Below are 26037 nucleotides of genomic sequence, written 5' to 3'. Positions count from 1 at the left end.
CGGGCACCCACGGGTGGCTACCGGGCACCCACGGGTGGCTACCGGCACCCTAGGGTGGCTACCGGCCCCCCCACGCGGTTACGGGCCCCGGCGCGCTGCGTCGCCCTGCTTGGCGTCTCTCCCGCCTCACCGCCCTTCCCGGTTCTGCTGGACCCGGGTGGCTACCGAGCACCCAAGGGTGGCTAGTGACACCCCAGGGTGGCTAGTGACACCCAGGGGCGGCTACCAAGCACCCAAGGGTGGCTAGCGACACCCAAGGGTGGCTACCAACCCCCTGGGTGGCTACTGAGCACCCAGGGGTGGCTAGTGACACCCAGGGGTGGCCACTGGGCACCCAAGGGTGGCTAGTGATACCCAGGGGTGGTTACCGACCCTCTGGGTGACCACCAAACCCCCCCAAGTGGCTACAACCCCCCTGTGGGTGACCACCGAACACCCCCGAGTGGCTACAACCGCTCCTGGGTGACCACCAAACCCACCCAAGTGGCTACAACCCCCCTGAGTGACCACCAAACACCCCTGGGTGGCTACAACCCCCCTGTGGGTGACCACCGAACACCCCCGAGTGGCTACAACCGCTCCTGGGTGACCACCAACCCCCCCCAAGTGGCTACAACCCCCCTGGGTGACCACCAAACACCCCTGGGTGGCTACAACCCCCCTGGGTGACCACCAGCCACCCCCGAGTGGCTACAACCGCTCCTGGGTGACCACCAACCACCCCCAAGTGGCTACAACCCCCCTGGGTGACCACCAAACACCCCTGGGTGGCTACAACCCCCCTGGGTGACCACCAGCCACCCCCGAGTGGCTACAACTGCTCCTGGGTGACCACCAACCACCCCCAAGTGGCTACAACACCCCTGTGGTGACCACCGAACACACCTAAGTGGCTACAACCACTCCTGGGTGACCACCAACCACCCCCAAGTGGCTACAACCGCTCCTGGGTGACCACCAACCACCCCCAAGTGGCTACAACCCCCCCCCGGGTGACCACCAAACCCCTCCAAGTGGCTACAACCCCCCCCGGGTGACCACCAACCACCCCCAAGTGGCTACAACCGCCCCCGGGTGACCACCAAACACCCCTAAATGGCTACCAAACCCACCCAAGTGGCTACAACCCCCCCTGGGTGACCACCAACCCCCCCCAAATAGCTACAACCCCCCTGTGGGTGACCACCAAACACCCCCAGGTGGCTACAACTGCCCCCCTGGGTGACCACCAAACCCCCCCAAGTGGCTACAACCTCCCCTGGGTGACCACCAAACCCACCCAAGTGGCTACAACACCCCTGTGGTGACCACCGAACACCCCCAAGTGGCTACAACCGCTCCTGGGTGACCACCAACCACCCCCAAGTGGCTACAACCCCCCCCCGGGTGACCACCAAATCCCTCCAAGTGGCTACAACCCCCCCCAGGTGACCACCAACCACCCCCAAGTGGCTACAACTGCCCCCGGGTGACCACCAAACCCCCCCAAGTAGCTACAACCCCCCTGTGGGTGACCACCAAACACCCGCAGGTGGCTACAACCGCCCCCCTGGGTGACCACCAACCACCCCCAAATGGCTACTAAACCCCCTGAAGTGGCTACAACCCCCCTGGGTGACCACCAAACACCCCTAAGTGGCTACCAAACACCCCCGGGTGGCTACAGCCCCCCCGGGTGACCACCAAACCCCCCCGGGTGGCTACCAAGCCCCCCCTTCCCCCCCCCCCAGACTCCATGTCATAGCCGGGTGACGCCTGGGTGACGCCAGGGCTCGCGCAGGGGGGGCAGTGGCTAGTGAGGGGGGCCGCTGGCTAGCGGGGGGGCCCTGTGGCTAGCGGGGGGGGCCGTTGGCTAGCCGCCTGTCCCCCCCCCGCCCCGCCCCGGCGCAGGTGGTGCAGTTCAAGCAGCAGTCGCGGCTGGAGGAGCAGCGGAAGAAGGCGCTGGACCTGCAGCTCGACTTCATCGTGGGCCAGACCGAGAAGTACTCGGACCTGCTGAGCCGCAGCCTCAACGCCCCCCGCGCCCCCCCCGGGCGGCCCCCCCGGCCCGACGACGAAGGTGGGGCGCCCGCTGCCTGCGGGGGGGCACCCGGGGGGTGCCCGCCAGGGGATCTGGGGGTGCTGCGGGGGGCTGGGGAGCTCGCACGGCCCTGGAGAGGCACCCGTGGGTGCTGGGGGGGGGCTATGAGGTGCTATGGGGGGGATATGGGGGCACTGGGGGGGCACCCACAGGTGCTGGGGGCAGCTACAAGGTGCTATGGGGGGATATAGGGGTGCTACAGGGGGCTGGGGGGGCACCTGTGGGGGGTTGGGGGGCTATGAGGTGTTATGGGGGAAATATGAGGGTGCTACAAGGGGCTGGGGGGCACCTATGGGTGCTGAGGGGGCTATGGGGGCCTGGGGGGGGTTAGGGAGCTCCCATAGTGCTGGGGGGGCTAGGAGGTGCTATGGGGGGAATACGGAGGCACTACGGGGTGCTCGGAGGGGGCTTGGGAGCTCTCACGGCCCTGGGGGCCACCCATGGGTGCTGGGGGGGGCAGTGGGAGCATCTGTGGGTGCTATGGGGAGACATGGGGTTACTGTGGGGCACCGGGGGGGGCCATGGGAGCTCCCCCAGCCCTGGGGGGGTCCTGGGGGCACCCATGGGTGCGGGGGGGCAGAAGAGGCACTGTGGGAGCATCTGTGGGGGGGTACGTGGGTGCTCTGGGGGGGCTGCAAGAACGCTATGGGGCACCGGGGGGAGCAGGGGAGCTCCCACAACCCTGGGGGGGGGGCCGTGGGGGCACCCGTGGGTGCTGGGGGGCAGGAGAAGCACCATGGGAGCATCTATGGGTGCTGTGGGGGGTACGTGGGTGCTGTGGGGGGGCTGTGGGGGGGCTGTGGGGACACTATGGGGCACGAGAGGGAGCAGGGGAGCTCCCTCAGCCCCGGGGGGGTCCTGGGGGGCACCCATGGGTGCTGAGGGGCAGGATGGGTGCTGTGGGAGCATCTATGGGTGCTGTGGGGGGTACGTGGGTGCTCTGGGGGGGCTGTGAGGACGCTATGGGGCACGAGAGGGAGCAGGGGAGCTCCCCCAGCCCCGGGGGGGTCATGGGGGGCACCCATGGGTGCTGAGGGGCAGGATGGGTGCTGTGGGAGCATCTATGGGTGCTGTGGGGGGTACGTGGGTGCTGTGGGGGGGCTGTGGGGACACTGTGGGGCACCAGGGGGAGCAGGGGAGCTCCCCCAGCCCTGGGGGGGTCCTGGGGGCACCCATGGGTGCTGGGGGGGCAGGAAGAGCACCATGGGAGCATCTATGGGGGGTACGTGGGTGCTGTGGGGGGGCTGTGGGGACACTGTGGGGCACCAGGGGGAGCAGGGGAGCTCCCCCAGCCCCGGGGGGGTCCTGGGGGGCACCCATGGGTGCTGGGGGGGGCGCCAACGGGGGCACCCACGGGCGCCGGGGCGCAGACGGCGACTTCCAGCCGCACGAGGAGTCGGACGACGAGGCCACGATCGAGGCGGAGGAGCGGCAGGAGGGCAACGACCGCGAGAGCCGCCGCCGCGAGCTGGAGCTGCTCAAGCGCGAGGGCCAGCTGCCCCTCGAGGAGCTGCTGCCCCCCCAGCTGCTGGCCCGGCCCCCCCAGGTACCCCCGCGCGCGCCTGTGCGCGTCACCCGCACCCGTGGGTGCCGCCCCGGCTCACCCCGCCGCCCTCCCCCCCTTCCCGGCAGCCGCCCGCCCGCTCGCCGCCGCCGCCGCCCCCGCCGCCGCGCCGCCCCCGCCGGCCCTGGACGCCCCGGCAGCGCCGCCACGGCTCCGCCGCCCGCCGCCGCCACGGTGAGTGTCGCCCCGCGTCACCCGGACGCCCCGCGTCACCCGCTCGGTGGCACCTCCCGCCCGGTGTCACCCGCCTAGCTAGCGTCATGGCCCTGGTGTTACCACCCGGTGCTGCGTCCCCCCAGCGTCATCCTTATGCTGTTGCTCTGCTGCTCCGTGTCACCCTTTTGCAGTGTCACCCGGACACACAGTGTCACCCGCTCATCTGGTGTCACTTGCTGGGTGTCACCCGCCCACCTGGTGTCCTGTCCCTGGTGTTACCACCCAGCACTGCCTCCTCCTCATGTCGCCCCTATGGTGTTGCTGTGCTGCTCCCTGTCACCCTTTCACAGTGTCACCCGGCTGCCCGGTGTCACCTACTTGATGGGTGTCACTCCCTGGGTGTCACCCACCCGCCTGGTGTCCTGTCCCCAGTGTTACTGCCCAATGCTGCATCCCCCTGGTACCACCTCATAGTGTTGCTCTGCTGCTCCCTGACACCCTTTCATGGTGTCACCCAGCCACCCGGTGTCACCCGCTTGCTTGGTGTCACCTCCCGCCCGGTGTCACCCTGCCGTCTGGTGTCCTGTCTCTGATATTACCGCCTAGCACTACACCCCCTGGTGTCGCCCCTATGGTGGTGTTCTGCTGCTGCCTGTCACCCTTTCGCAGTGTCAGCTGGCCGCCCGGTGTCACCCGCTTGCCTGGTGTCACCTACCTGGTGTCACCTGCTGCCTGGTGTCACCCACCTGTCTGGTGTCCTGTCCCCGGTGTCACTACCCACCACTGCACCACCCTGGTGTCATCTCCATGCTGTCATTCTGCTGCTTCCTGTCACCCTTTCACGGTGTCACCTGGCCGCCCGGTGTCACCTGCCTGGTGTCACTCGCTGGGTGTCACCCGCCCACCTAGTGTTCTCTCTCTGGTGTTACCACCTGGTGCTGCATCCCCCCACTGTCATCCCTATGGTGTCGCTTTGCTGCTCTGTGTCACCCTTTTGCAGTGTCACCCGGCTGCCTGGTGTCACCCATTCACCTGGTGTCACCCACCTAGTGTCACCTGCTGCCCGGTATCACCTGCCTACCTGGTGTCCTGTCTCCGGTGTCACCACCCTGCACTGCACCGCCCTGGTGTCATCTCTATGCTGTCATTGTGCTGCTTCCTGTCACCCTTTCACGGTGTCACCTGGCCGCCCGGTGTCACCTGCCTGGTGTCACTCGCTGGGTGTCACCTGCCCACCTGGTGTCCTGTCCCTGGTGTCACTACCCAGCACTGCACCCCCCTGGTGTCACCCCATGGTGTCATTCTGCTGCTCCCTGTCACCCTTTCATGGTGTCACTGCCCTGGCATCACCCTGCCATTCTGTGTCACCTGTCCAGTGTCACCCATTTGCTCCCCATCATCCTCCCGGTGTCACCTACCTGCTCTGTTTTCCCCCAGTGTCACCTTCCCGCTGTGTGTTCCCATGGTGTCACCCCTATGGTGTCAGCCCACTGCTTTGTGTCACCCTTTCACAGTGTCACTTGCCCAGTGTCACCCCCCTCTCTGTGTCCTCCCCCCAGTGTCACCTTCCTGCTGTGTGTCTCCTCCAGTGTCACCCTCCTGCTCTGTATTCCGGTGGTGTCACCCCTGCAGCGTCACTCCGCTGCTCCTTGTCACCTTTTCGCGGTGTCGCCCGCTTGGTGTCACCCGCTCTGTGTCCTCCCCCCCCGTGTCACCCTGCTGCTCCGTGTCTCCCCCGGTGTCTCTCGCTGGCTCTGTAGCCTCCTGTCAGTGTCACCACCCTGGTGTCACCCTGCTGCTCCTTGTCACCCTTTCGCGGTGTCACCAACCTGCTCTGTGGTTCCCCCCTGCCAGTGTCACCCGCCTGCTCGGTGTCCTCCCCTCCGGTGTCACCCCCCAGCTCCGTACCCTGCATGTGGTGTCACCGTCCCAACGTCACTTCCCTACAAGCATCACCCACCTGCTCCTGTCACCCCGGCACCCCGCAACACCTCCCCAGCGTCACCCTACCTGTGTGTCACCCTGTTCCCCGGCATCACCCGGCTCCGGGTCACCCGAACTGCTGTCGTCCCCCTTCTGTGTCCCCCCCGGTTGGTGTCCCCCCGACTTGGTGTGACTTTGGTTGGTGTGTCCCCGGTCACGGTGTCACCGTGTCACCGTCCCCACCCTGACCCGCCGCCTGTCCCCTACAGCCGAGGACGAGGAGGAGACCATCGCCGCCCAGGAGCGCCTGGAGGGCGACGTGGACCACAAGAAGGAGCTGGACGACCTGGCCCGCGAAGGTAGGGACGGCGCCACGCGCGTCACCCGCGCGTCACCCGCGCGCGTCACCGCGCCGCCGCCTGTCCCCAGCACCCCGACAGGCCCCCGCCCCCGCCGTGGGCCGGGGCTTGGTAGCCGGTGCTCAGAGCAGCCGCTCGGGCGCCTCCGCGGCCGGGCGCCCCCCCCGCCCGCCGCCCCCGCGCCCGAGCCACACGCGTGTACAGGCGGTGCCAGGCGTGTACAGGCGGTACCTGGTGTGTACAGGTGGCGGGAGGCGTGTACAGGCGGCGGGAGGCATGTGTGGGCGGCACAAGGCATGTGTGGGTGGCATACGGTGTATGGGGGCATGTGGGGGGTGCATGTGGGTGGCATGAGGCGTGTGCGAGGCATGTGGGGGTGTGTGGAGGCATGTGTGTGGCGTGAGGTGTGTTGATGTGTGTGTGGAGGCATGTAAGGCGTGTGCGAGGCGTGTGTGAGGGCGTGTGGGGGCGGCGCGAGGCATGTGGGGGTGTGTGGAGGCGTGTGTGGGTGGCATGAGGCGTGTGGGGGCGTGTGGGGGTGGCACGAGGCGTGTGCAAGGCGTGTGGAGGCATGTGGAGGTGCATGTGGGTGGTGCAAGGCATGTGGAGGCATGTTGAGGCGTGTGTGGGGGCGTGTGCGGGTGTGTATGATGTATGTGGAGGCACGCGGGGCATGTGCGACGCGTGTGGAGGCATGTGGGGGCATGTGCGAGGTGTGTGGGGGTGGCGCGAGGCCTGTGGGGACGTACAGAGGCATGTAGAGGCGTGTGGAGGCATGTGGGGGTGTGTACGATGTGTACGTGATGCGTGTGGGGGCGTGTAGAGGCGTGTGTCATGCATGTGGGGGCATGTGGAGGCATATGCGAGGCATGTGGGGGCGTGTGTGGGCTCATGGGTGTGTGGAGGCGTGTGCAAGGCATGTTGAGCCACGTGTGAGGCATGTGGAGGCGTGTTGAGGCGTGTGGAGGTGTGTGCGATGGGTGTGGGGGCGTGTGGAGGCGTGTGCAACGCGTGTGCGATGCGTGCTGGGCCGTGTGGGGCACGCGGGAGCACGTGTGATGCGTGTGCAGGCGTGTGCGAAGCGCGTGCAACGCATGCTGGGTCACGCAGAGGCGTGTTGAGGCATGTCCGATGCGTGTACGAGGTGTGTTGGGGCACGCGGGGGACGTGTGCGATGCGTGTGTGATACATGTCGAGGTGTGTGGGGGCACGTGGGGCGCACAGGGGCGTGTGCGATGCGTGTCGGGGCATGTGCGAGGTGTGTGCGAGGCGTGTGGATGCATGTGCGAGGCGTGTGGGGCACGCGGGGGACGTGTGCGATGCGTGTGTGATACATGTCGAGGTGCGTGGGGTCACGGGGCGCACAGGGGCGTGTGCGATGCGTGTCGGGGCGTGTGCGAGGCGTGTGCGAGGCGTGTGGATGCATGTGCGAGGCATGTGGGGCACGCAGGGGACGTGTGCGATGCGTGTGTGATACATGTCGAGGTGTGTGGGGGCACGTGGGGCGCGTGGGAGCGTGTGCGATGCGTGTCGGGGCGTGTGCGAGGCGTGTGCGAGGCGTGTGGATGCATGTGCGAGGCGTGTGGGGCACACGGGGGACATGTGCGATGCATGTGTGATACATGTCGAGGTGTGTGGGGTCACGGGCGCACAGGGGCGTGTGCGATGCGTGTCGGGGCGTGTGCGAGGCGTGTGTGAGGCGTGTGGATGCATGTGCGAGGCGTGTGGGGCACGCGGGGGACGTGTGCGATGCGTGTGTGATACATGTCGAGGTGTGTGGGGGCACGTGGGGCGTGTGGGAGCGTGTGCGAGGCGTGTCGGGGCATGTGCGAGGCATGTCAAGGCGTGTGTGAGGCGTGTGCGAGGCGTGTGCGAGGCGTGTGCGAGGCGTGTGACCCCGTGACGTCACGGTGACCCGCAGGGGCGCTGCCGATGGAGGAGCTGCTGCGTCGCTACGCCGGCGCCTTGGGCGACTCCGCCAGCTCCGGGGCCCCCTCCGAGCCCGGCTCCGCCCCCGGCTCCGCCCCCGCCTCCGGCTCCGCCTCCCCCGGCTCTGGCTCCGCCTCCCCCGAGGACGCCAGCAGCACCCGCTCCGGTACCGCCGCGGGGGGCGGGGACGCCCACGGGTGCTGGGGCCACCCCCGGGTGCCGGGGACGCCCATAGGGTGCTGGGACTATCTGTGGGGGTTGGGGCCACCCATAGGGTGTTGGGGTCACCCACAGGGAGTCAGGGCCACCCATGGGTGCTGGGGCCACCAAAGGGGGCTAGGAGCACCCAAGGGTGCTGGGGCAATCCATAGGGATTGGGGCCATCCCTGGGTGCTAGGACCACTCATGGGTGCTGGGGCCACCTGAGGGTGCTGGGACCACCCATGGGGGTTGGGGCCACCCATAGAGTGCTGGGGCCACCCATGGGTGCTAGGGCCACCCATAGAGTGCTGGGGCCATCTGAGGGTACTGGGGCCACCAGTGGGGAGTTGGGGCCACCCATAGAGTGCTGGGGCCACCCAAGGGTGCTGGGGCCACCCATGGGTGCTAGGGCCACCCAAGGGTGCTGGGGCCATCTGAGGGTGCTGGGGCCAGTCATAGGGAGTTGGGGCCACCCATGGGTGCTGGGGCCACCAAAGGGGATTGGGGCAACCCGAGGCTGCTGGGACCACCCATGGGTGCTGGGGCCACCAGTGGGGAAGTGGGGCCACCCATAGGGAGTTGGGGCAACCCATAGGGAGTTGGGGCCACCCAAGGGTGCTGGGGTCACCCACGGGAGTTGGGGTCACCCATAGGGGGTTGGGGCCACCCAAGGGTGCTGGGACCACCTGCAGGGGTTGGGGCCACCCCTGGGTGCCAGAGCCACCCCCAGGTGTCACGGTCACCCCCTGGTCCTGGTGTCACCCCTGGGTGCCAGAGCCACCCCCAGGTGTCACGGTCACCCCCTGGTCCTGGCGTCACCCTTGGGTGCTGGAGCCACCTCCAGGCGTCATGGCCACCCGCTGGCGTCACCCTTGGGTGCCAGACCCCCCCCCCCACGGGTGCCGGGGCCACCCTGAGGGCTCACGTCCCCCCCCCTCCCCGCGGCCCCGCAGACTCGCCGGCGGCCGAGAGCGAGGAGGAGGAGGAGGAGGAGGAGGAGGACGAAGAGGACGACGAAGAGGACGACGAAGAGGAGGAGGAGGAGGAGGAGGAGGAAGACGAGGAGGCCGAGGAGAGCGAGGGGGAGGCGGCGGCCCCCCCCGGCGCCCGGGAGGACCGCGGGGAGGACTGCGGCGTGGCCTACCTGCTGCAGGGCGACGAGGGCGCCCCGCCCCCCGCCCCCGCCCCCGCCCCGACCCCCACCCTGACCCCCACCCCCACCCCGGGGCCCAAGGCCGAGATCACCGACATCGCCGCCGCCGCCGAGAGCCTCCAGCCCAAGGGCTACACCCTGGCCACCACCCAGGTGGGCCCCGGCGTCCCCCAAAACCCCCCCCCCCCGGCCCCCCCACCTCGCCGCTGACACCCGCGGGCACCCGTAGGTGAAGACGCCCATCCCCCACCTGCTGCGGGGCACCCTGCGCGAGTACCAGCACATCGGCCTCGACTGGCTGGTCACCATGTACGAGAAGAAGCTCAACGGCATCCTGGCCGACGAGATGGGGCTGGGCAAGACCATCCAGACCATCTCCCTGCTGGCCCACCTGGCCTGCGAGAAGGGTGAGGGGCGCCCCGGGGCTGCTGGGCGCCTCCGGGGGTGCTCGGGGTCTCGGTGGGAGACGTTTGGGTCCTTCTGGGGCTTCCTGGGTGCTTCTAGGGCGTCCTGGGGCTGCTGGGTGCCTTGGTGGTGCTCAGGGTCTCGGTGGGAGGTGTCTGGGTGCTTCTGGGGCTTCCTGAGGGTCTCCAGGTGCCTCGGTGGGTGCTCAAGGTCTTGGCAGGAGATATCTGGGTGCTTCGGGATCTTTTAGGGTGTCTCAGAGGCCGCCTTGGGTCTGCTGGGTGCCTTGACGGGTGCTCAGGGCCTTGGTGGGAGGTGTCTGGGTGCTTCTAGGGCTTCCTGGGTGTCTCTAGGTGCCTCGGTGGGTGCTCAAGGTCTTGAGGGAGGTGTCTGGGTGCTTCTGGGGCTTGCTGGGTCTGTTGGGTGCCTTGATGGGTGCTCAGGGCCTTGGTGGGAGGCAGCTGGGTGCTCCTGGGTCTTTCAGGGCGTTTCAGAGGTCTTCTGGGTCTGCTGGGTGCCTCGGTGGGTGCTCAAGGTCTTGGCAGAGGTGTCTGGGTGCTTCTGGGGCTTCCTGGGTGCTTCTAGGGTGTCCTGGGGCTGTTGGGTGCCTCGGTGGGTGCTCAGGGTCTTGGTGGAAGATATCTGGGTGCTTTTGGGGCTTCTAGGGTGTCTCAGAGACCTTCTTAGGTCTGGTGGGTGCTCAGGGTCTTGGTGGGAGGTGTCTGGGTGCTTCTGGGACTTCCTGAGTCTCTCCAGGTGCCCCAGTGGGTGCTCAAGGTCTTGGTGGGGGGTGTTTGGGTGCTTCGGGGTCTTCTAGGGTGTCTCAGAGGTCCTTTGGGTCTTCTGGGTGCCTCGGTGGGTGCTCAAGGTCTTGGTGGAAGATATCTGGGTGCTTCTGGGGCTTCCTGGGTGCTTCTAGGGCTTCCTGGGTCTGCTGGGTGCCTCGGTGGGTGCTTGGGGTCTTGGTGGGAGGTGTCTGGGTGCTTCTAGGGCTTCCTGGGTGTCTCCAGGTGCCTCGGTGGGTGCTCAGGGTCTTGGTGGGAGATGTTTGGGTCCTCCTGGGGCTTCCTGGGTGTCTCCAGGTGCCTCGGTGGGTGCTTAAGGTCTTGAGGGAGGTGTCTGGGTGCTTCTGGGGCTTCTAGGGTGTTTCAGAGGTCTTCTGGGTCTGCTGGGTGCCTCGGTGGGTGCTCGGGGTCTTGGTGGAAGATATCTGGGTGCTTCTGGGGCTTCCTGGGTGCTTCTAGGGCTTCCTGGGTCTGCTGGGTGCCTCGGTGGGCGCTCAAGGTCTTGGTGGAAGATGTCTGGGTGCTTTTGGGTCTTCTAGGGTGTTTCAGAGGTCTTCTGGGTCTCCAGGTGCCTCGGTGGGTGCTCAGGGTCTTGGCTGGAGGTATCTGGGTGCTTCTGGGGCTTCTAAGGTGTCTCCAGGTGCCTCGGTGGGTGCTCGGGGTCTTGGTGGGAGCTCCTGAGTCTTCTAGGGTGTCTCAGAGGCCTTCTTGGGTCTGGTGGGTGCTCGGGGTCTCGGTGGGAGGTGTCTGGGTGCTTCTGGGGCTTCCTGGGTGCCTCCAGGTGCCTCGGTGGGTGCCCAGGGCCTTGTTGGGAGCCACCCAAGGTGCTTCTGGGGCTTCCCGTGTCTTCTGGGTGCCTCGGTGGGTGCTCGGGGTCTTGCTGGGAGACGTCCGGGCACCTCTGGGTCATCCCACGTCCATCCAACGTCCTCCTGAGCCCGTTCTCCCCGCGCCCGCTCCCGCGTTTCACCCCGGGGGGCTCCCGAGGGTGCCCCAAGCTCCTATGGGTGCCCCGAGGTCCCCTGGGTGCCGGCGCTGACGCCCGCCGCCCCCCCGCAGGCAGCTGGGGCCCCCACCTCATCATCGTGCCCACCAGCGTCATGCTCAACTGGGAGATGGAGCTCAAGCGCTGGTGCCCCAGCTTCAAGATCCTCACCTACTACGGGGCCCAGAAGGAGCGCAAGCTCAAGCGGCAGGTCAGCGGCGCCCGGGGGCGGGGTGGGGGGGCCACCCATGGGTGCCCCCCGCTCACCCGCGCCCCCCCCCCCCCGCAGGGCTGGACCAAGCCCAACGCCTTCCACGTGTGCATCACCTCCTACAAGCTGGTGCTGCAGGACCACCAGGCCTTCCGCCGCAAGAACTGGAAGTACCTCATCCTCGACGAGGCCCAGAACATCAAGAACTTCAAGTCGCAGCGGTGGCAGTCGCTGCTCAACTTCAACAGGTCCCCGGGGCGGCGGGGCGGCACCCCTGGGTGCTCGGGAACCACCCATGGAGGCCTCACCCCCGCCTCGCTTGTCACCCGCAGCCAGCGGCGCCTGTTGCTGACGGGGACGCCGCTGCAGAACAGCCTCATGGAGCTGTGGTCGCTCATGCACTTCCTGATGCCCCACGTCTTCCAGTCGCACCGCGAGTTCAAGGAGTGGTTCTCCAACCCCCTCACCGGCATGATCGAGGGTAGCCAGGAGTACAACGAGAGCCTCGTCAAGCGGCTCCACAAGGTGCGTTGTTCCCTCCACCCCGGGTGCCTCGAAATCGGGGTGTAGCTCCCTGGGGTCACTGTGATGTCAGGGTGTAGCTCCCTGGGGTCACCATGATGTTGGGGTGTAGCTCCTTGGCGTCAGTGTGATATCAGAGTGTAGTTCCCTGGGGTCATCCAAGCTCTGGGGTGTAGCTCCCTGGGGTCACCGTGATATCGGGGTGTAGCTCCTTGGGGTCACTGTAATGTCAGGGTGTAGCTCCCTGGGGTCAACCTCATATCAGGGTGTAGCTCCTTGGGGTCTCCCTTGCTCTGGGTGACACTGGGGTCACCCAGATATCCCTGGGGTCACCGTGATGTCAGGGTGTAGCTCAGGTGTCTCAGGGTGTATCCCGGGCGTCACAGTGGTATTGGGGTGTAGCTCCTTGGAGTCCCCCTCATATAGGGGTGTAGCTCCTGGGGGTCATGCTCATGTCAGGGTGTAGCTCTCTGGAATCATCCTTATATCAGGGTGTAGCTCCTGGGGGTCACCATGATGTCACGGTGTAGTTCTTTGGGGGTCACGCTCATATCAGGGTGTAGCTCCTGGGGGTTACAGTGATGTCAGGGTGTAGCTCGCTGGGGTCATTCTCATATCAGGGTGTAGCTCCCTGGGGTCCCCCCAGCCCTGGGGCACAGCTCCCTGGGGTCATTGTGATGTCACGGTGTAGCTTCTGCGAGTCACCATGATGTCACGGTGTAGTTCCTTGGGGTCACGCTTATATCAGGGTGTAGCTCCCGGGGGTCACAGTGATGTCAGGGTGTAGCTCACTGGGGTCACCATGATGTCACGGTGTAGCTCGCTGGGGTCACCTTCATATCAGGGTGTAGCTCCTTGGGGTCACCGCGACGTCACGGTGTCACTCCTTGGGGTCCCCCTCATATCAGGGTGTAGCTCCCGGGGGTCACAGTGATGTCAGGGTGTAGCTCGCTGGGGTCACCGTGACGTCACGGTGTAGCTCCCGGGGGCCATCGCGACGTCATGGTGTCGCTCCTTGGGGTCCTCCTCGTATCAGGGTGCAGCTCCCTGGGGTCCCCCCGGCTTGGGGGTGCCCCCGCACCCCCCCCACGCCCCCCACGCCCCCCCCACCGCCCACCGCGCCCCACACACGCCCCCCCCGCCCCCCCCCGCAGGTGCTGCGGCCCTTCCTGCTGCGGCGGGTGAAGGTGGACGTGGAGAAGCAGATGCCCAAGAAGTACGAGCACGTCATCAAGTGCCGCCTGTCCAAGCGGCAGCGCTACCTCTACGACGACTTCATGGGCCAGGCCAGGTGAGCGGGCCGGGGACGCCGGGGCCCCCCGCCGGCCCCCCGCCGGCCCCGCCTCAGCCCTCCGCCCTCCCCCGCAGCACCAAGGCCACCCTGGCCACCGGCCACTTCATGAGCGTCATCAACGTGCTGATGCAGCTGCGCAAGGTGTGCAACCACCCCAACCTCTTCGACCCCCGGCCCATCCACTCGCCCTTCATCACCGAGGGCATCTGCTTCGTCACCGCCTCCCTCGTGCTGCGCGCCCTCGACCCCGACCCCTTCAAGGTGACGCCGCGCCCCGGGGACGGGGGGGGACACGGCGGGGAGGGGGGCGGGGAGCGCCGGCCGCGTGGCTGGGACCTGGCGGGGCGCCGTGTCCTCGGTCCCGGCCGTCGCTGCGGCCCCCACGGGGACGCTGGGGGTGACAGGAGGGGACACAGGCTACCGGCGCGGTGACAACGCGGTGACAACACAGTGACAACACAGGGAGGGTGATGGGGAGCGCTGGCCGCATGGCTGGGACCTGGCGGGGCGCCGTGTCCTCGGTCCCGGCCGTCCCTGCGGCCCCCACGGGGACGCTGGGGGTGACAGGAGGGGATACAGGCTACCGGCGCGGTGACAACGCGGTGACAACACAGTGACAACACAGGGAGGGTGATGGGGAGCGCTGGCCGCATGGCTGGGACCTGGCGGGGCGCCGTGTCCTCGGTCCCGGCCGTCCCTGCGGCCCCCACGGGGACGCTGGGGGTGACAGGAGGGGATACAGGCTACCGGCGCGGTGACAACGCGGTGACAACGCAGTGACAACACAGGGAGGGTGATGGGGAGCGCCGGCCGCGTGGCTGGGACCTGGCGGGGCGCCGTGTCCTCGGTCCCGGCCGTCCCTGCGGCCCCCACGGGGACGCTGGGGGTGACAGGAGGGGATACAGGCTACCGGCGCGGTGACAACGCAGTGACAACATGGGGAGGGTGACAGGGAGTGCGGGTCACATGGTCGGGACCTGGCGGGGCGCTGCGTCCTCAGCCTCATCCGGGTCCTCTGGACCCCGTGGGGAGGGTCTTGGGGACACGGAGGGGACACAGGCTACCGGCGTGGTGACAATGCGGTGACAACGCGGGGAGGGTGACGGGGAGTGTCAGCCGCACTGATCAGAGCACCACGTGCTCGGCCCCGGCCGTCCCTGTGTCCCCCACGGTGGCAGTTTTGGGGACGTAGGTGCCACCTCCATGCCGGGCAGAGCTCTCTGTCCCCGCGGTGGCAGTTCTGGGGCCGTAGGTGACACACGGGGCCGTAGGTGACACATGGGGCCATAGGTGACACCTCACGTCCCCGTGGCCACCACCGCGGTGCCCCACGTGACGGGCTCAGGTGCCACCTCGTCCCTCGGTGGCCTCCCGCGTCCCCATGGTGGCAATTTTGGGGACATAGGTGCCACCTTCTTGCCACGTTGAGCTCTCTGTCCCCATGGTGGCAGTTCTGGGGCCGTAGGTGACACCTCACGTCCCCGTGGCCACCTCCGCGGCGCCCCACGTGACGGGCGCAGCTGCCACCTCGTCCCTCAGGGGCCTCCCGTGTCCCCATGGCGGCAATTTTGGGGACATAGGTGCCACCTCCATCCCGGGCAGAGCTGTCTGTCCCCGTGGTGGCAGTTCTGGGGCTGTAGGTGACACATGGGGACATAGGTGACACACGGGGCCGTAGGTGACACATGGGGCCGTAGGTGACACCTCACGTCCCCGTGGCCACCACCGCGGCGCCCCACGTGACGGGCGCAGGTGCCACCTCGTCCCTCAGGGGCCTCCCGTGTCCCCATGGTGGCAATTTTGGGGACATAGGTGCCACCTCCATCCCGGGCAGAGCTGTCTGTCCCCGTGGTGGCAGTTCTGGGGCTGTAGGTGACACATGGGGACATAGGTGACACACGGGGTCTTAGGTGACACATGGGGCCGTAGGTGACACCTCACGTCCCCGTGGCCACCACCGCGGCGCCCCACGTGACGGGCGCAGGTGCCACCTCGTCCCTTGATGGGGTCCCACCTCCCCACGGTGGCAATTTTCGGGACATAGGTGCCACCTTCTTCCCATGTCGAGCTCTCTGTCCCCATGGTGGCAGTTCTGGGGCCGTAGGTGACACATGGGCCCGTAGGTGACACCTCACGTCCCCGTGGCCACCACCGCGGCGCCCCACGTGACGGGCGCAGCTGCCACCTCGTCCCTCGGGGGCCTCCCGCGTCCCCACGGCGGCGGTTCTGGGGTGCGGCGGTGGCGGTGGCGGTGGCGGTGACAGCGGTGTCCCTGTCCCCGCAGCAGGTGGACATGGGGCTCTTCGACCTGGTGGGGCTGGAGGGGCGGGCGTCGCGCTACGCCGCCGACACCTTCCTGCCCCGCTGGCGCGTCACCCGCCGCCTCCTCGAGGACGTGGCCGCCGCCCCCGACCCCCCGCCCCGGCCCAAGCCCGTCAAGATGAAAGTCAACCGGTACCGCGGGGGGGACATTGGGGACACCGGGGAGATGGTGGGGCTTGGGGACACCAAGGGCGTTGGGGGGACATTGGGGACACCAAGGACATGGGGGATTTGGGGACACCAAGGAGATGGTGGGGATTTGGGGACACCAAGGGGGTTGGGGACCCCGGGGGGACATGGGGGACATTGGGGACACCAGGGAGACGGGTTTGGGGACACCAAGGGTTTTGGGGACCCCGGGGGGACATTGGGGACACCAGGGAGATAGAGGGGACATTGGGGACACCAAGGGGGTTGGGGACCTTGGGGGGACATTGGGGACCCCAGGGGAATGGGGGGGACATTGGGTACACCAGGGAGATGGTGGGGTTTGGGGACACCAAGGGGGTTTGGGTCCCCAGGGGGACATGGGGGACATTGGGGACACCAGGGAGATGGGTTTGGGGACACCAAGGGGGTTGGGGACCCCATGGGGGACATTGGGGACATTGGGGACACCAGGGAGATGGGTTTGGGGACACCAAGGGGGTTGGGGACCCCAGGGGGACATGGGGGACATTGGGGACAGCAAGGAGATGGTGGGGCTTGGGGACACCAAGGGGGTTGGGGACCCCATGGGGACACCGCGGGGGGGACATTGGGGACACCGGGGAGATGGTGGGGCTTGGGGACACCAAGGGCGTTGGGGGGACATTGGGGACACCAAGGAGATGGTGGGGCTTGGGGACACCAAGGTCGTTGGGGGATATTGGGGACACCAGGGAGATGGAGGGGACATTGGGGACACCAAGGGTGTTGGGGACCCCGGGGGGACATTGGGGACACCAGGGAGATGGGTTTGGGGACACCAGGGGTGTTGGGGACCCTGGGGGGACATTGGGGACACCAAGGGTGTTGGGGACCCCGGGGGGACATTGGGGACCCCATGGGGGCCATGGGGGGGTGGGGACACCAGGGAGATGGTGGGGCTTGGGGACACCAAGGGGGTTGGGGACCCCGGGGGGACATGGGGGACATTGGGGACACCAGGGAGACGGGTTTGGGGACACCAAGGGGGTTGGGGACCCCATGGGGGACATTGGGGACATTGGGGACACCAGGGAGATGGGTTTGGGGACACCAAGGGGGTTGGGGACCCCAGGGGGACATGGGGGACATTGGGGACACCAAGGAGATGGGGGATTTGGGGACACCAAGGGGGTTGGGGACCCCGGGGGGACATGGGGGACATTGGGGACACCAGGGAGACGGGTTTGGGGACACCAAGGGGGTTGGGGACCCTGGGGGGACATGGGGGACATTGGGGACACCAAGGAGATGGGGGATTTGGGGACACCAAGGGTGTTGGGGACCCCGGGGGGACATTGGGCACACCAAGGACATTGGGGACACCAGGGAGACGGGTTTGGGGACACCAAGGGTGTTGGGGACCCTGGGGGGACATTGGGGACACCAGGGGGATGGGGGGGACATTGGGGACACCAAGGGTGTTGGGGACCCTGGGGGGACATTGGGGACACCAGGGAGATAGAGGGGACATTGGGGACACCAAGGGTGTTGGGGACCCTGGGGGGACATTGGGGACACCAGGGGGATGGGGGGGACATTGGGGACACCAGGGAGATGGTGGGGCTTGGGGACACCAAAGGGGGTTGGGGACCCTGGGGGGACATGGGGGACACTGTGGGGACACCGGGGACCCTGCAGCGATGGGGGGGACATGGGGGACACCAGGGCCATGAGGGGGGTGGGGACACCAAGGGGGTTGGGGACCCCGGGGGGGGACATTGGGGGGGCTCAGGGACCCCGGGGTGTCCCCGGGTGGGTGCTGCACCCCGGGGGGGTGATGGGAGCTCATGGGGGGGGTCGATGGGCGCCGGGGGGGGGTTATGGGTGCCGGGGGGGGTGATGGGTGCTCGTGGGGGGGTCCCATGGGTGCTGATGGGTGCCGTCCACCCCCGCATGATGCTGCAGGCCCCCCCTGGGCCGAGGGGTTCGGGGGGGGGTGATGGGTGCTGGGGGGGGATGTTCAGTGCCCCGGGGGGGTGATGGGTGCTTGGGGGGGGGGTCCCATGGGTGCCAATGGGTGCTGATGGGTGCCGTCCCCCCCCGCAGGATGCTGCAGGCCCCCCCTGGGCCGAGGGGTTCGGGGGGGGTGATGGGTGCTGGGGGGGGATGTTCAGTGCCCCGGGGGGGTGATGGGTGCTTGGGGGGGGGGGTCCCATGGGTGCCGATGGGTGCTGATGGGTGCCGTCCCCCCCCGCAGGATGCTGCAGGCCCCCCCTGGGCCGAGGGGTTCGGGGGGGGGTGATGGGTGCTGGGGGGTGTCAGTGGGCACCGGGGGGGGGTTATGGGTGCCGGGGGGTGATGGGTGTTCGTGGGGGGGTCCCATGGGTGCTGACGGGTGCTCCCCCCCCGCAGGATGCTGCAGGCCCCCCCCCGGGCCGAGGGGGGCCGGGCGCTGGGTCCCCCGGGGCCCCGGCCCCCCCCCGCGCCGCCGCCGCCCCCCCCGGCGCCCCCCGGCACCCCCCTGGCCCTGGGGCTGGGGCTGGGCCTGGCCCTGGCCGCCCCCCCCCGGCCCCCCCCGGCCCTGCTGCCCCCCCTCGCCCCCGCCGCCCCCGCCCACGGTGAGGGGGCGGGGCTTGGGCGCGGGGGGGCGGGGCTTGGGCGCGGGGGGCGGGGCTGCGGTGGAGGGGGGCGGGGCTGAGCTGCTGGCGGAGCTGGAGGGCGGAACGAGGGGGTGGGGCCAGCGTGGAGGGGGCGGGGCTTGGGCGTGGGGGGGCGGGGCCGCGGTGGAGGGGGGCAGGGCCGCGGTGGAGGGGGGCGGGGCTGAGCTGCTGGCTGAGCTGGAGGGCGGAACGAGGGGGTGGGGCCAGCGTGGAGGGGGCGGGGCTTGGGCGTGGGGGGGCGGGGCCGCGGTGGAGGGGGGCGGGGCCGCAGTGGAGGGGGGCGGGGCCGAGCTGCTGGCTGAGCTGGAGGGCAGAATGAGGGGGCGGGGCCTGGGTGGAGGGGGCGGGGCTTGGGCAGCGGGGGGCGGGGCCGTGCTGCTGGCTGAGCTGTGGGGGGGGTTGAGGGGGCGGGGCCGTGGTGGAGGGGGCGGGGCCTGGGCAGCGGGGGGCGGGGCCAGGCTGCTCTCTGAGCTGGAGGGCAGAATGAGGGGGCGGGGCCGTGGTGGAGGGGGCGGGGCTTGGGCAGCGGGGGGCGGGGCCGTGCTGCTGGCTGAGCTGTGGGGGGGTTGAGGGGGCGGGGCCGTGGTGGAGGGGGTGGGGCTTGGGCGGGGGAGGGGGCGGGGCTTTGTGGGTTTGTGGGGGGGTCAGCGGGCTGGGGCTGGGGGCGGGGCCAGGTGGAGGGGTGTGGCCAGAGGGAGGGGGCGGGGCCTGGCAGAGGGGGATAAGGGGAGGGGGCGGGGCTTTTTGGGGGAGGGGTCAATGGAGGGGTGGGGCTTTCTGGGGGCGGGGCTTGCTGCAGGGTTGGGGCTATTGGAGTGGGTGGGGCTGGGGGCTTGGGGGGCTGCTGAAGGGGGCGGGGCCTGGCTGGGGGCAGGGCCACGGTGGAGGGGGCGGGGCCTGGGAGTGCGGGGGGGCACCAGAGGGGGGCAGAGCTTGAGGGGGGTGTTGGGGGGAGGAGGGGGTGGGGCTTCACCGAGGGGGTGGAGCTTCGCCCGGGGGCGGAGCTTCACCCAGGGGGCGGAGCCTAACCACCCCCACCCCCCCCCCCGCGCTCCCCGCAGTGCTGCCGCAGCTGCCCGGGGCCCCCCTGGGTGCCGCCCGCCCCACCCCGGCCCCACCCCCCACCGCCGCCACCCTCCAAGCGGGGCCGGGCACCGGGGGGGGGCCGGGGCGGGCGCCGGGGGCCCCCCCGCCCCCACCGCCCCCCGCCAAGGGGGGCCCCGGCACCCCGCTGCCCGCCTACGCCTTCCCCGGCACCGGCCCCCAGCGCCTGCTGCTCTCGCCCGACATGCAGGCCCGCCTGCCCTGTGAGTACCCCCGCCCGCGTCACCCGCACGTCACCCGCCCGCCTCACCCGCTCGTGTCACCCGCCCGCCCGGCACCCGCACGTGGCACTCGCTCACCGGCGTCGCCCCCCCGTCGCTGCCCCCCGCCCCCAATCGGCGGCCTCTCCCCGTTAATGGCGTCACCTGGTGTGCGGTTGTGCCCTAATGGTGTCACCCGCTGGCGGTGTCACCCGTTGGTGTCACCCACTGGTGGTGTCACCTGCCCACCCTGTCACCCGCTCACTGGCTTCAGCCCCTGTCGCTGCCCCCCGTCCCCAGTCGGCGGCCTCTCCCCGTTAACAGCATCACCCGGTGTGCGGTTGTGCCCTAACGGTGTCACCTGCTGGGAGTGTCACCTGTTGGTGTCACCCGCTCACCCGTTACCCCCTCACCAACATCACCCCTGTCACTGAACCCCCCGCCATCAGTGTTCTCTCCCTGTTTATGGCATCACCCAGTGGTGCGGTTGTGCCCTAATGGCGTCACACACTGGCGGTGTCACCTGTTGGTGTCACCCGTTTGTCCTGTCACCCGCTTGTGTCACCCACTTGCCTGCATAGCCTCCTGTTGCTGTCCACTCACGCATCAGTGGCCTCTCCCCGTTAATGGCGTCACCCGGTGTGTGGTTGTGCCCTAACGGTGTTACCCGCTGGCAGTGTCACCCATCGGTGTCACCCGCTCACCCGCGTTGCTCCCTGTCACTGTCCCCTCACCCGTCGGTGTCTTCTCCCCATTAATGGTGTCACCCACTGGCACAGTTCTGCCCTAACGGCGTCACCTGCTTCAGGTGTCACCCGCTCACCTGTCACCCGCTCACCCTGTCACCCGCTTGTGTCACCCGCTTGCCTGTGTTGCCCCCTGTCGCTGCCCCCTGCCCCCAATCAGCGTCCTCTCCCCCTTAACAGCGTCACCCAGTGCACAGTTGTGCCCTAATGGCGTCACCCACTGGCGGTGTCACCCGTTGGTGTCACCTGCTGGTGGTGTCACCTGCTGGCAGCGTCCCCCCGCAACAATGTCCGCCCCATGGGTGTCCCCCACTAACGGTGTCCCCCCCACTGTGGTAACGGTGTCCCTCGTGGTGTCAGTGTCCCCCGCGTGGTGACGGTGTCCCCCGACAATGGTGCCCCCCCCATGGTAACAGTGTCCCTCATGATGTCAGTGCCCCCGTGGTAACGGTGTCTCCCATAGTAACAGTGTCCCCCCCCCATGGTAACGGTGTCTCCCTTGGTGTTGTTCCCGCTTGCGGTAACACGTCCCTCGCGGTAATGGCCCCCCCCTGCATGTCGTACCCCGTCACGGTGTTGCCGTCACCTGGGGACAGTGTTGCCCCCCGCCATAACAGTGTTCCTCGCGGTGTTGTCCCCCCCCCTCGCAGTAATACGTCCCCTGCGGTATCGGTTTCCCCCATGGTACCGGTCCCCGCCGCGGTGTCACCGCCCGGTGGCGGTGTTGCCGTCACCCGGTGACGCTGTTGTCCGCCCCCACACAGTAGCAGTGTCCATCACAGTGTTGTTCCCCCACCTCGGTAACATGTCCCCTGCAGTATCGGCCCCCCCCCGCACTACTGGTCCCCCTCACGGTGTCGCCGCCTGTCGCAGTGTTGCCGTCACCCGGTGACGCTGTTGTCTGCCCCCCCCCCCGCAGTAACAGTGTCCCTCACGGTGTTGTCCCCCCCGCCAGTAACACGTCCCCCGCGCTATCGGTCCCCCACGCGGCGTCACCGCCCGTCGCGGTGTTGCCGTCACCCGGTGACGCTGTTGTCCGCCCCCCTGCAGTAACAGTGTCCCTCACGGTGTTGTCCCCCCCCCCAGTAACACGTCCCCCGCGGTATCAGTCCCCCCCACACTATCGGTCCCCGCCGCGGTGTCACCGCCCGTCGCGGTGTTGCCGTCACCCAGTGACGCTGTTGTCCGCCCCCCTGCAGTAACAGTGTCCCTCACGGTGTTGTCCCCCCCCCTCGGTAACACGTCCCCCGCGGTATTGGTTCCCCCCGCGCTATCGGTCCCCCCCACGGCGTCACCGCCCGTCGCGGTGTTGCCGTCACCCAGTGACACTGTTGTCCCCCCCCCCCCGCAGTAACAGTGTCCCCGCAGTAATGGTGATCCCCACAGTATCAGTTTCCCCCGCACTATCGGTCCCGGCGTCGTCCCTGGTCGCGGTGTTGCCGTCACCCGGTGACGCTGTTGTCCGCCCCCCTGCAGTAACAGTGTCCCTCACGGTGTTGTCCCCCCCCCGTCGGTAACACGTCCCCCGCGGTATCAGTCTCCCCCGCACTATCGGTCCCCGCCGCGGCGTCACCGCCCGTCGCGGTGTTGCCGTCACCCGGTGACGCTGTCGTCCCCCCCCCCTACAGCCGGCGAGGTGGTGAGCATCGCCCAGCTGGCGGCCCTGGCCAACCGGCCGCTGGCGGGGGGGGCGCCCCCCCCCGCGAAGCCCCTCACCTTCCAGCTGGCCGGCAGCAAGCTGACGCTGGCCGGGGCCCAGCTGCGCCACGTGGCCCTGGCCCCCCCCCGGCAGCTCCCACGTAGGTGCCCCCCACCCTTGGGTGCCCCCCCACCCTTGGGTGCCCCTATGGGGGGGGCGTGGGGGGGGGGCTGTGCCGCAATATGGGGTCGCCCCGGGGGGCTGCAACCAGAAATGGGGGGTCTCAGGGGGCCCTGGACCCCCCCGGCGGCTCCCACGTAGGTGCCCCCCACCCTTGGGTGCCCCCCACCCACGGGGGAGGGATGGGGGGGGCGTGGGGAGGGGCTGCGCCGCGATACGGGGTCGCCCCGGGGGGCTGCACCCAGAAATGGGGGGTCTCAGGGGGCCCTGGACCCCCCCGGCAGCTCCCACGTAGGTGCCCCCCACCCTTGGGTGCCCCCCCCACCCTTGGGTGCCCCCGGGGGGGACGTGGGGGGGACACGGGGGGGGTAAGGGGGGGATGTACCCAGAAATGGGGGGTCCCAGGGGGCCCTGGACCCCCCCCCGGCAGCTCCCACGTAGGTGCCCCCCACCCTTGGGTGCCCCCCCCACCCTTGGGTGCCCCTGGGCGGGGGCGTGGGGGGGACACGGGGGGTTGTTTGGGGGGGATGTACCCAGAAATGGGGGGTCCCAGGGGGCCCTGGACTCCCCCGGCGGCTCCCACGTAGGTGCCCCCCACCCTTGGGTGCCCCCCACCCACGGGGGAGGGATGGGGGGGGCGTGGGGAGGGGCTGCGCCGCGATACGGGGTCGCCCCGGGGGGCTGCACCCAGAAAGGGGGGGTCCCAGGGGGCCCTGGACCCCCCCGGCAGCTCCCACGTAGGTGCCCCCCACCCATGGGTGCCCCCCCCACCCTTGGGTGCCCCTGGGCGGGGGCGTGGGGGGGACACGGGGGGGGTAAGGGGGGGATGTACCCAGAAATGGGGGGTCCCGGAGGCCCTGGGTCCCCCCCCCGGCAGCTCCCACGTAGGTGCCCCCCACCCATGGGTGCCCCCCCCCACCCTTGGGTGCCCCTGGGGGGGACACGGGGGGGGTCATCCCGGGGGGCTGCACCCAGAAAGGGGGGGTCTCAGGGGGCCCTGGCCCCCCCCCCGGCAGCTCCCACGTAGGTGCCCCCCACCCTTGGGTGCCCCCCCCCCACCCTTGGGTGCCCCTGGGGGGGACACGGGGGGGGTAAGGGGGGGATGTACCCAGAAATGGGGGGTCCCAGGGGGCCCTGGACCCCCCCCGGCAGCTCCCACGTAGGTGCCCCCCACCCATGGGTGCCCCCCCCCACCCTTGGGTGCCCCTGGGGGGGACACGGGGGGGGTAAGGGGGGGATGTACCCAGAAACGGGGGGTCCCAGGGGGCCCTGGACCCCCCCCGGCAGCTCCCACGTAGGTGCCCCCCACCCATGGGTGCCCCCCCCACCCTTGGGTGCCCCTGGGGGGGACACGGGGGGGGTAAGGGGGGGATGTACCCAGAAACGGGGGGTCCCAGGGGGCCCTGGACCCCCCCCGGCAGCTCCCACGTGGGTGCCCCCCCCACCCTTGGGTGCCCCTGGGGGGGACGTGGGGGGGTCACCGGGGAGTGTGTGGGGGATGTGGGTGGGGCTGCACCCAAAATGGGGGGGCCCGGGGGGGGGGGGTTGCACCCAAAATGGGGGGAGCGTGGGGACCGAGCACCCATGGGTGCCACATTTTGGGGGGGATCTCACCCACCCCACAGAGCACCCATAGGTGCTACTTCGGGGGGGGGCTCTTGCCTAACGAAGCACCTATGGGTGCCACATTTTGGGGGGGGCTCCCCCACCCCATGGAGCACCTATGGGTGCCGAATTTTGGGGGGGGTCTCACCCCACAGAGCACCCATAGGTGCTACTTTGGGGGGGGGCTCTTGCCTAACGAAGCACCCATGGGTGGCACATTTGGGGGGGGGTCCCCAAGCACCTATGGGTGCCGTATTTTGGGGGGGGTCTCACCCTACAGAGCACCCATAGGTGCTACTTCGGGGGGGGGTCTCGCCTAACGAAGCACCTATGGGTGCCACATTTTGGGGGGGCTCCCCCACCCCATGGAGCACCTGTGGGTGCTGTATTTTGGGGGGGGTCTCACCCCACAGAGCACCTATGGGTGCTACTTCGGGGGGGTGTCTCACCCTACAGAGCACCCATGGGTGCCACATTTGGGGGGGGGCTCCCCCACCCCACAGAGCACCCATAGGTGCTACTTCGGGGGGGGGGTCTCGCCTAATGAAGCACCTATGGGTGCCACATTTGGGGGGGGTCTCACCCTACAGAGCACCCATGGGTGCCCCATTTTGGGGGGGCTCTTGCCTAACGAAGCACCTATGGGTGCCCCATTTTGGGGGGGCTCCCCCACCCCATGGAGCACCTATGGGTGCCGTATTTTGGGGGGGGTGGTCTCACCCTACAGAGCACCTATGGGTGTCACATCTTGGGGGGGCTCCCCCACCCCCCCAGGAGCACCCATGGGTGCTGACGTTGCCCCCCCCCCCCGCAGGCAACGTGCTGCACCTGGTGGCGGCGGGGGGGCCCCACCCGCTGCTGAGCCCCCCGGCGCAGGTGGCCCTGATCCAGGCCGTGGGGCCCCCCCCCGCCGCCGCCGCCCCCCCGCCCCCCCCGCCGGCAGCACCCTTGGGCGTCCCGGCCCCCCACCCGGCCGCCGCCACCCTGCTGCCCCCCCCGGCGCCCGCCCCGGCCCCCCCGGCCGCCGCCGCCGCCCCCCCGCCGCCGCCGCCGCCCCCCCCGCCGCCCCCCCCGCCGCCGCCATCGGCGTCCCCATCGCCGCCGCCCAAGGTGAGCGGGGGCACCCGCGGGTGCTGGGGGGGGGGGGGGGGGACACGCGCGTGTGGGTGCTCTGGGAGCCCCCCCCCAGAGCCCTGGGAGCCCCTGGGTGCCCCCGGGACCCCCCCAGACCCTTGGGACCCCCCTGGGTGCCCCAGGACACCCCCATGACACCCCTGGGTGCCCCAGGACCCCCCCCCAGAGCCCTGGGAGCTCCTGGGTGCCCCTGGGACCCCCCCAGACCCTTGGGACCCCCCTGGGTGCCCCCAAGAGCCCTGGGACCCCCCCATGACACCCCTGGGTGCCCCCAGACCCCCCCCAGAGCCCTGGGAGCTCCTGGGTGCCCCTGGGACCCCCCCAGACCCTTGGGACCCCCCTGGGTGCCCCAGGACACCCCCATGACACCCCTGGGTGCCCCAGGACCCCCCCAGACCCTTGGGACCCCCCTGGGTGCCCCAGGACACCCCCATGACACCCCTGGGTGCCCCCGGGACCCCCCCAGACCCTTGGGACCCCCCTGGGTGCCCCAGGACACCCCCATGACACCCCTGGGTGCCCCCGGGACCCCCCCAGACCCTTGGGACCCCCCTGGGTGCCCCAGGACACCCCCATGACACCCCTGGGTGCCCCAGGACCCCCCCCAGAGCCCTGGGAGCCCCTGGGTGCCCCCGGGACCCCCCCAGACCCTTGGGACCCCCCCTGGGTGCCCCAGGACACCCCCATGACACCCCTGGGTGTCTCTGGGACCCCCCCCAGGCCCCTGGGACCCCCCTGGGACCCCCCTGGG

At 69.5% G+C, this 26037-nt stretch overlaps 1 protein-coding gene across 1 annotated transcript in view; it reads left to right on the top strand.

Moving 5' to 3' along the window:
• Positions 1–26037, top strand: part of SRCAP (Snf2 related CREBBP activator protein) — a 73608-nt gene that overhangs the window by 14346 nt on the left and 33225 nt on the right. The window contains exons 6-23 of the mRNA XM_064499444.1: positions 1891–2059; positions 3451–3626; positions 3713–3818; positions 5993–6082; positions 8004–8177; positions 9166–9518; positions 9595–9772; positions 11615–11751; positions 11830–11999; positions 12084–12276; positions 13428–13564; positions 13642–13828; positions 15852–16021; positions 18431–18636; positions 19740–19985; positions 22357–22527; positions 23711–23975; positions 24967–25262. Of these exons, the coding sequence (XP_064355514.1) occupies positions 1891–2059; positions 3451–3626; positions 3713–3818; positions 5993–6082; positions 8004–8177; positions 9166–9518; positions 9595–9772; positions 11615–11751; positions 11830–11999; positions 12084–12276; positions 13428–13564; positions 13642–13828; positions 15852–16021; positions 18431–18636; positions 19740–19985; positions 22357–22527; positions 23711–23975; positions 24967–25262 (3424 nt within the window). The remainder of the gene's footprint in view (positions 1–1890; positions 2060–3450; positions 3627–3712; positions 3819–5992; positions 6083–8003; positions 8178–9165; positions 9519–9594; positions 9773–11614; positions 11752–11829; positions 12000–12083; positions 12277–13427; positions 13565–13641; positions 13829–15851; positions 16022–18430; positions 18637–19739; positions 19986–22356; positions 22528–23710; positions 23976–24966; positions 25263–26037) is intronic.

This window comes from Dromaius novaehollandiae, chromosome 30 (assembly GCF_036370855.1).
Source record: "Dromaius novaehollandiae isolate bDroNov1 chromosome 30, bDroNov1.hap1, whole genome shotgun sequence".
NCBI lineage: Eukaryota > Metazoa > Chordata > Aves > Casuariiformes > Dromaiidae > Dromaius > Dromaius novaehollandiae.
This window is presented reverse-complemented; position numbering and strand designations above follow the sequence as displayed.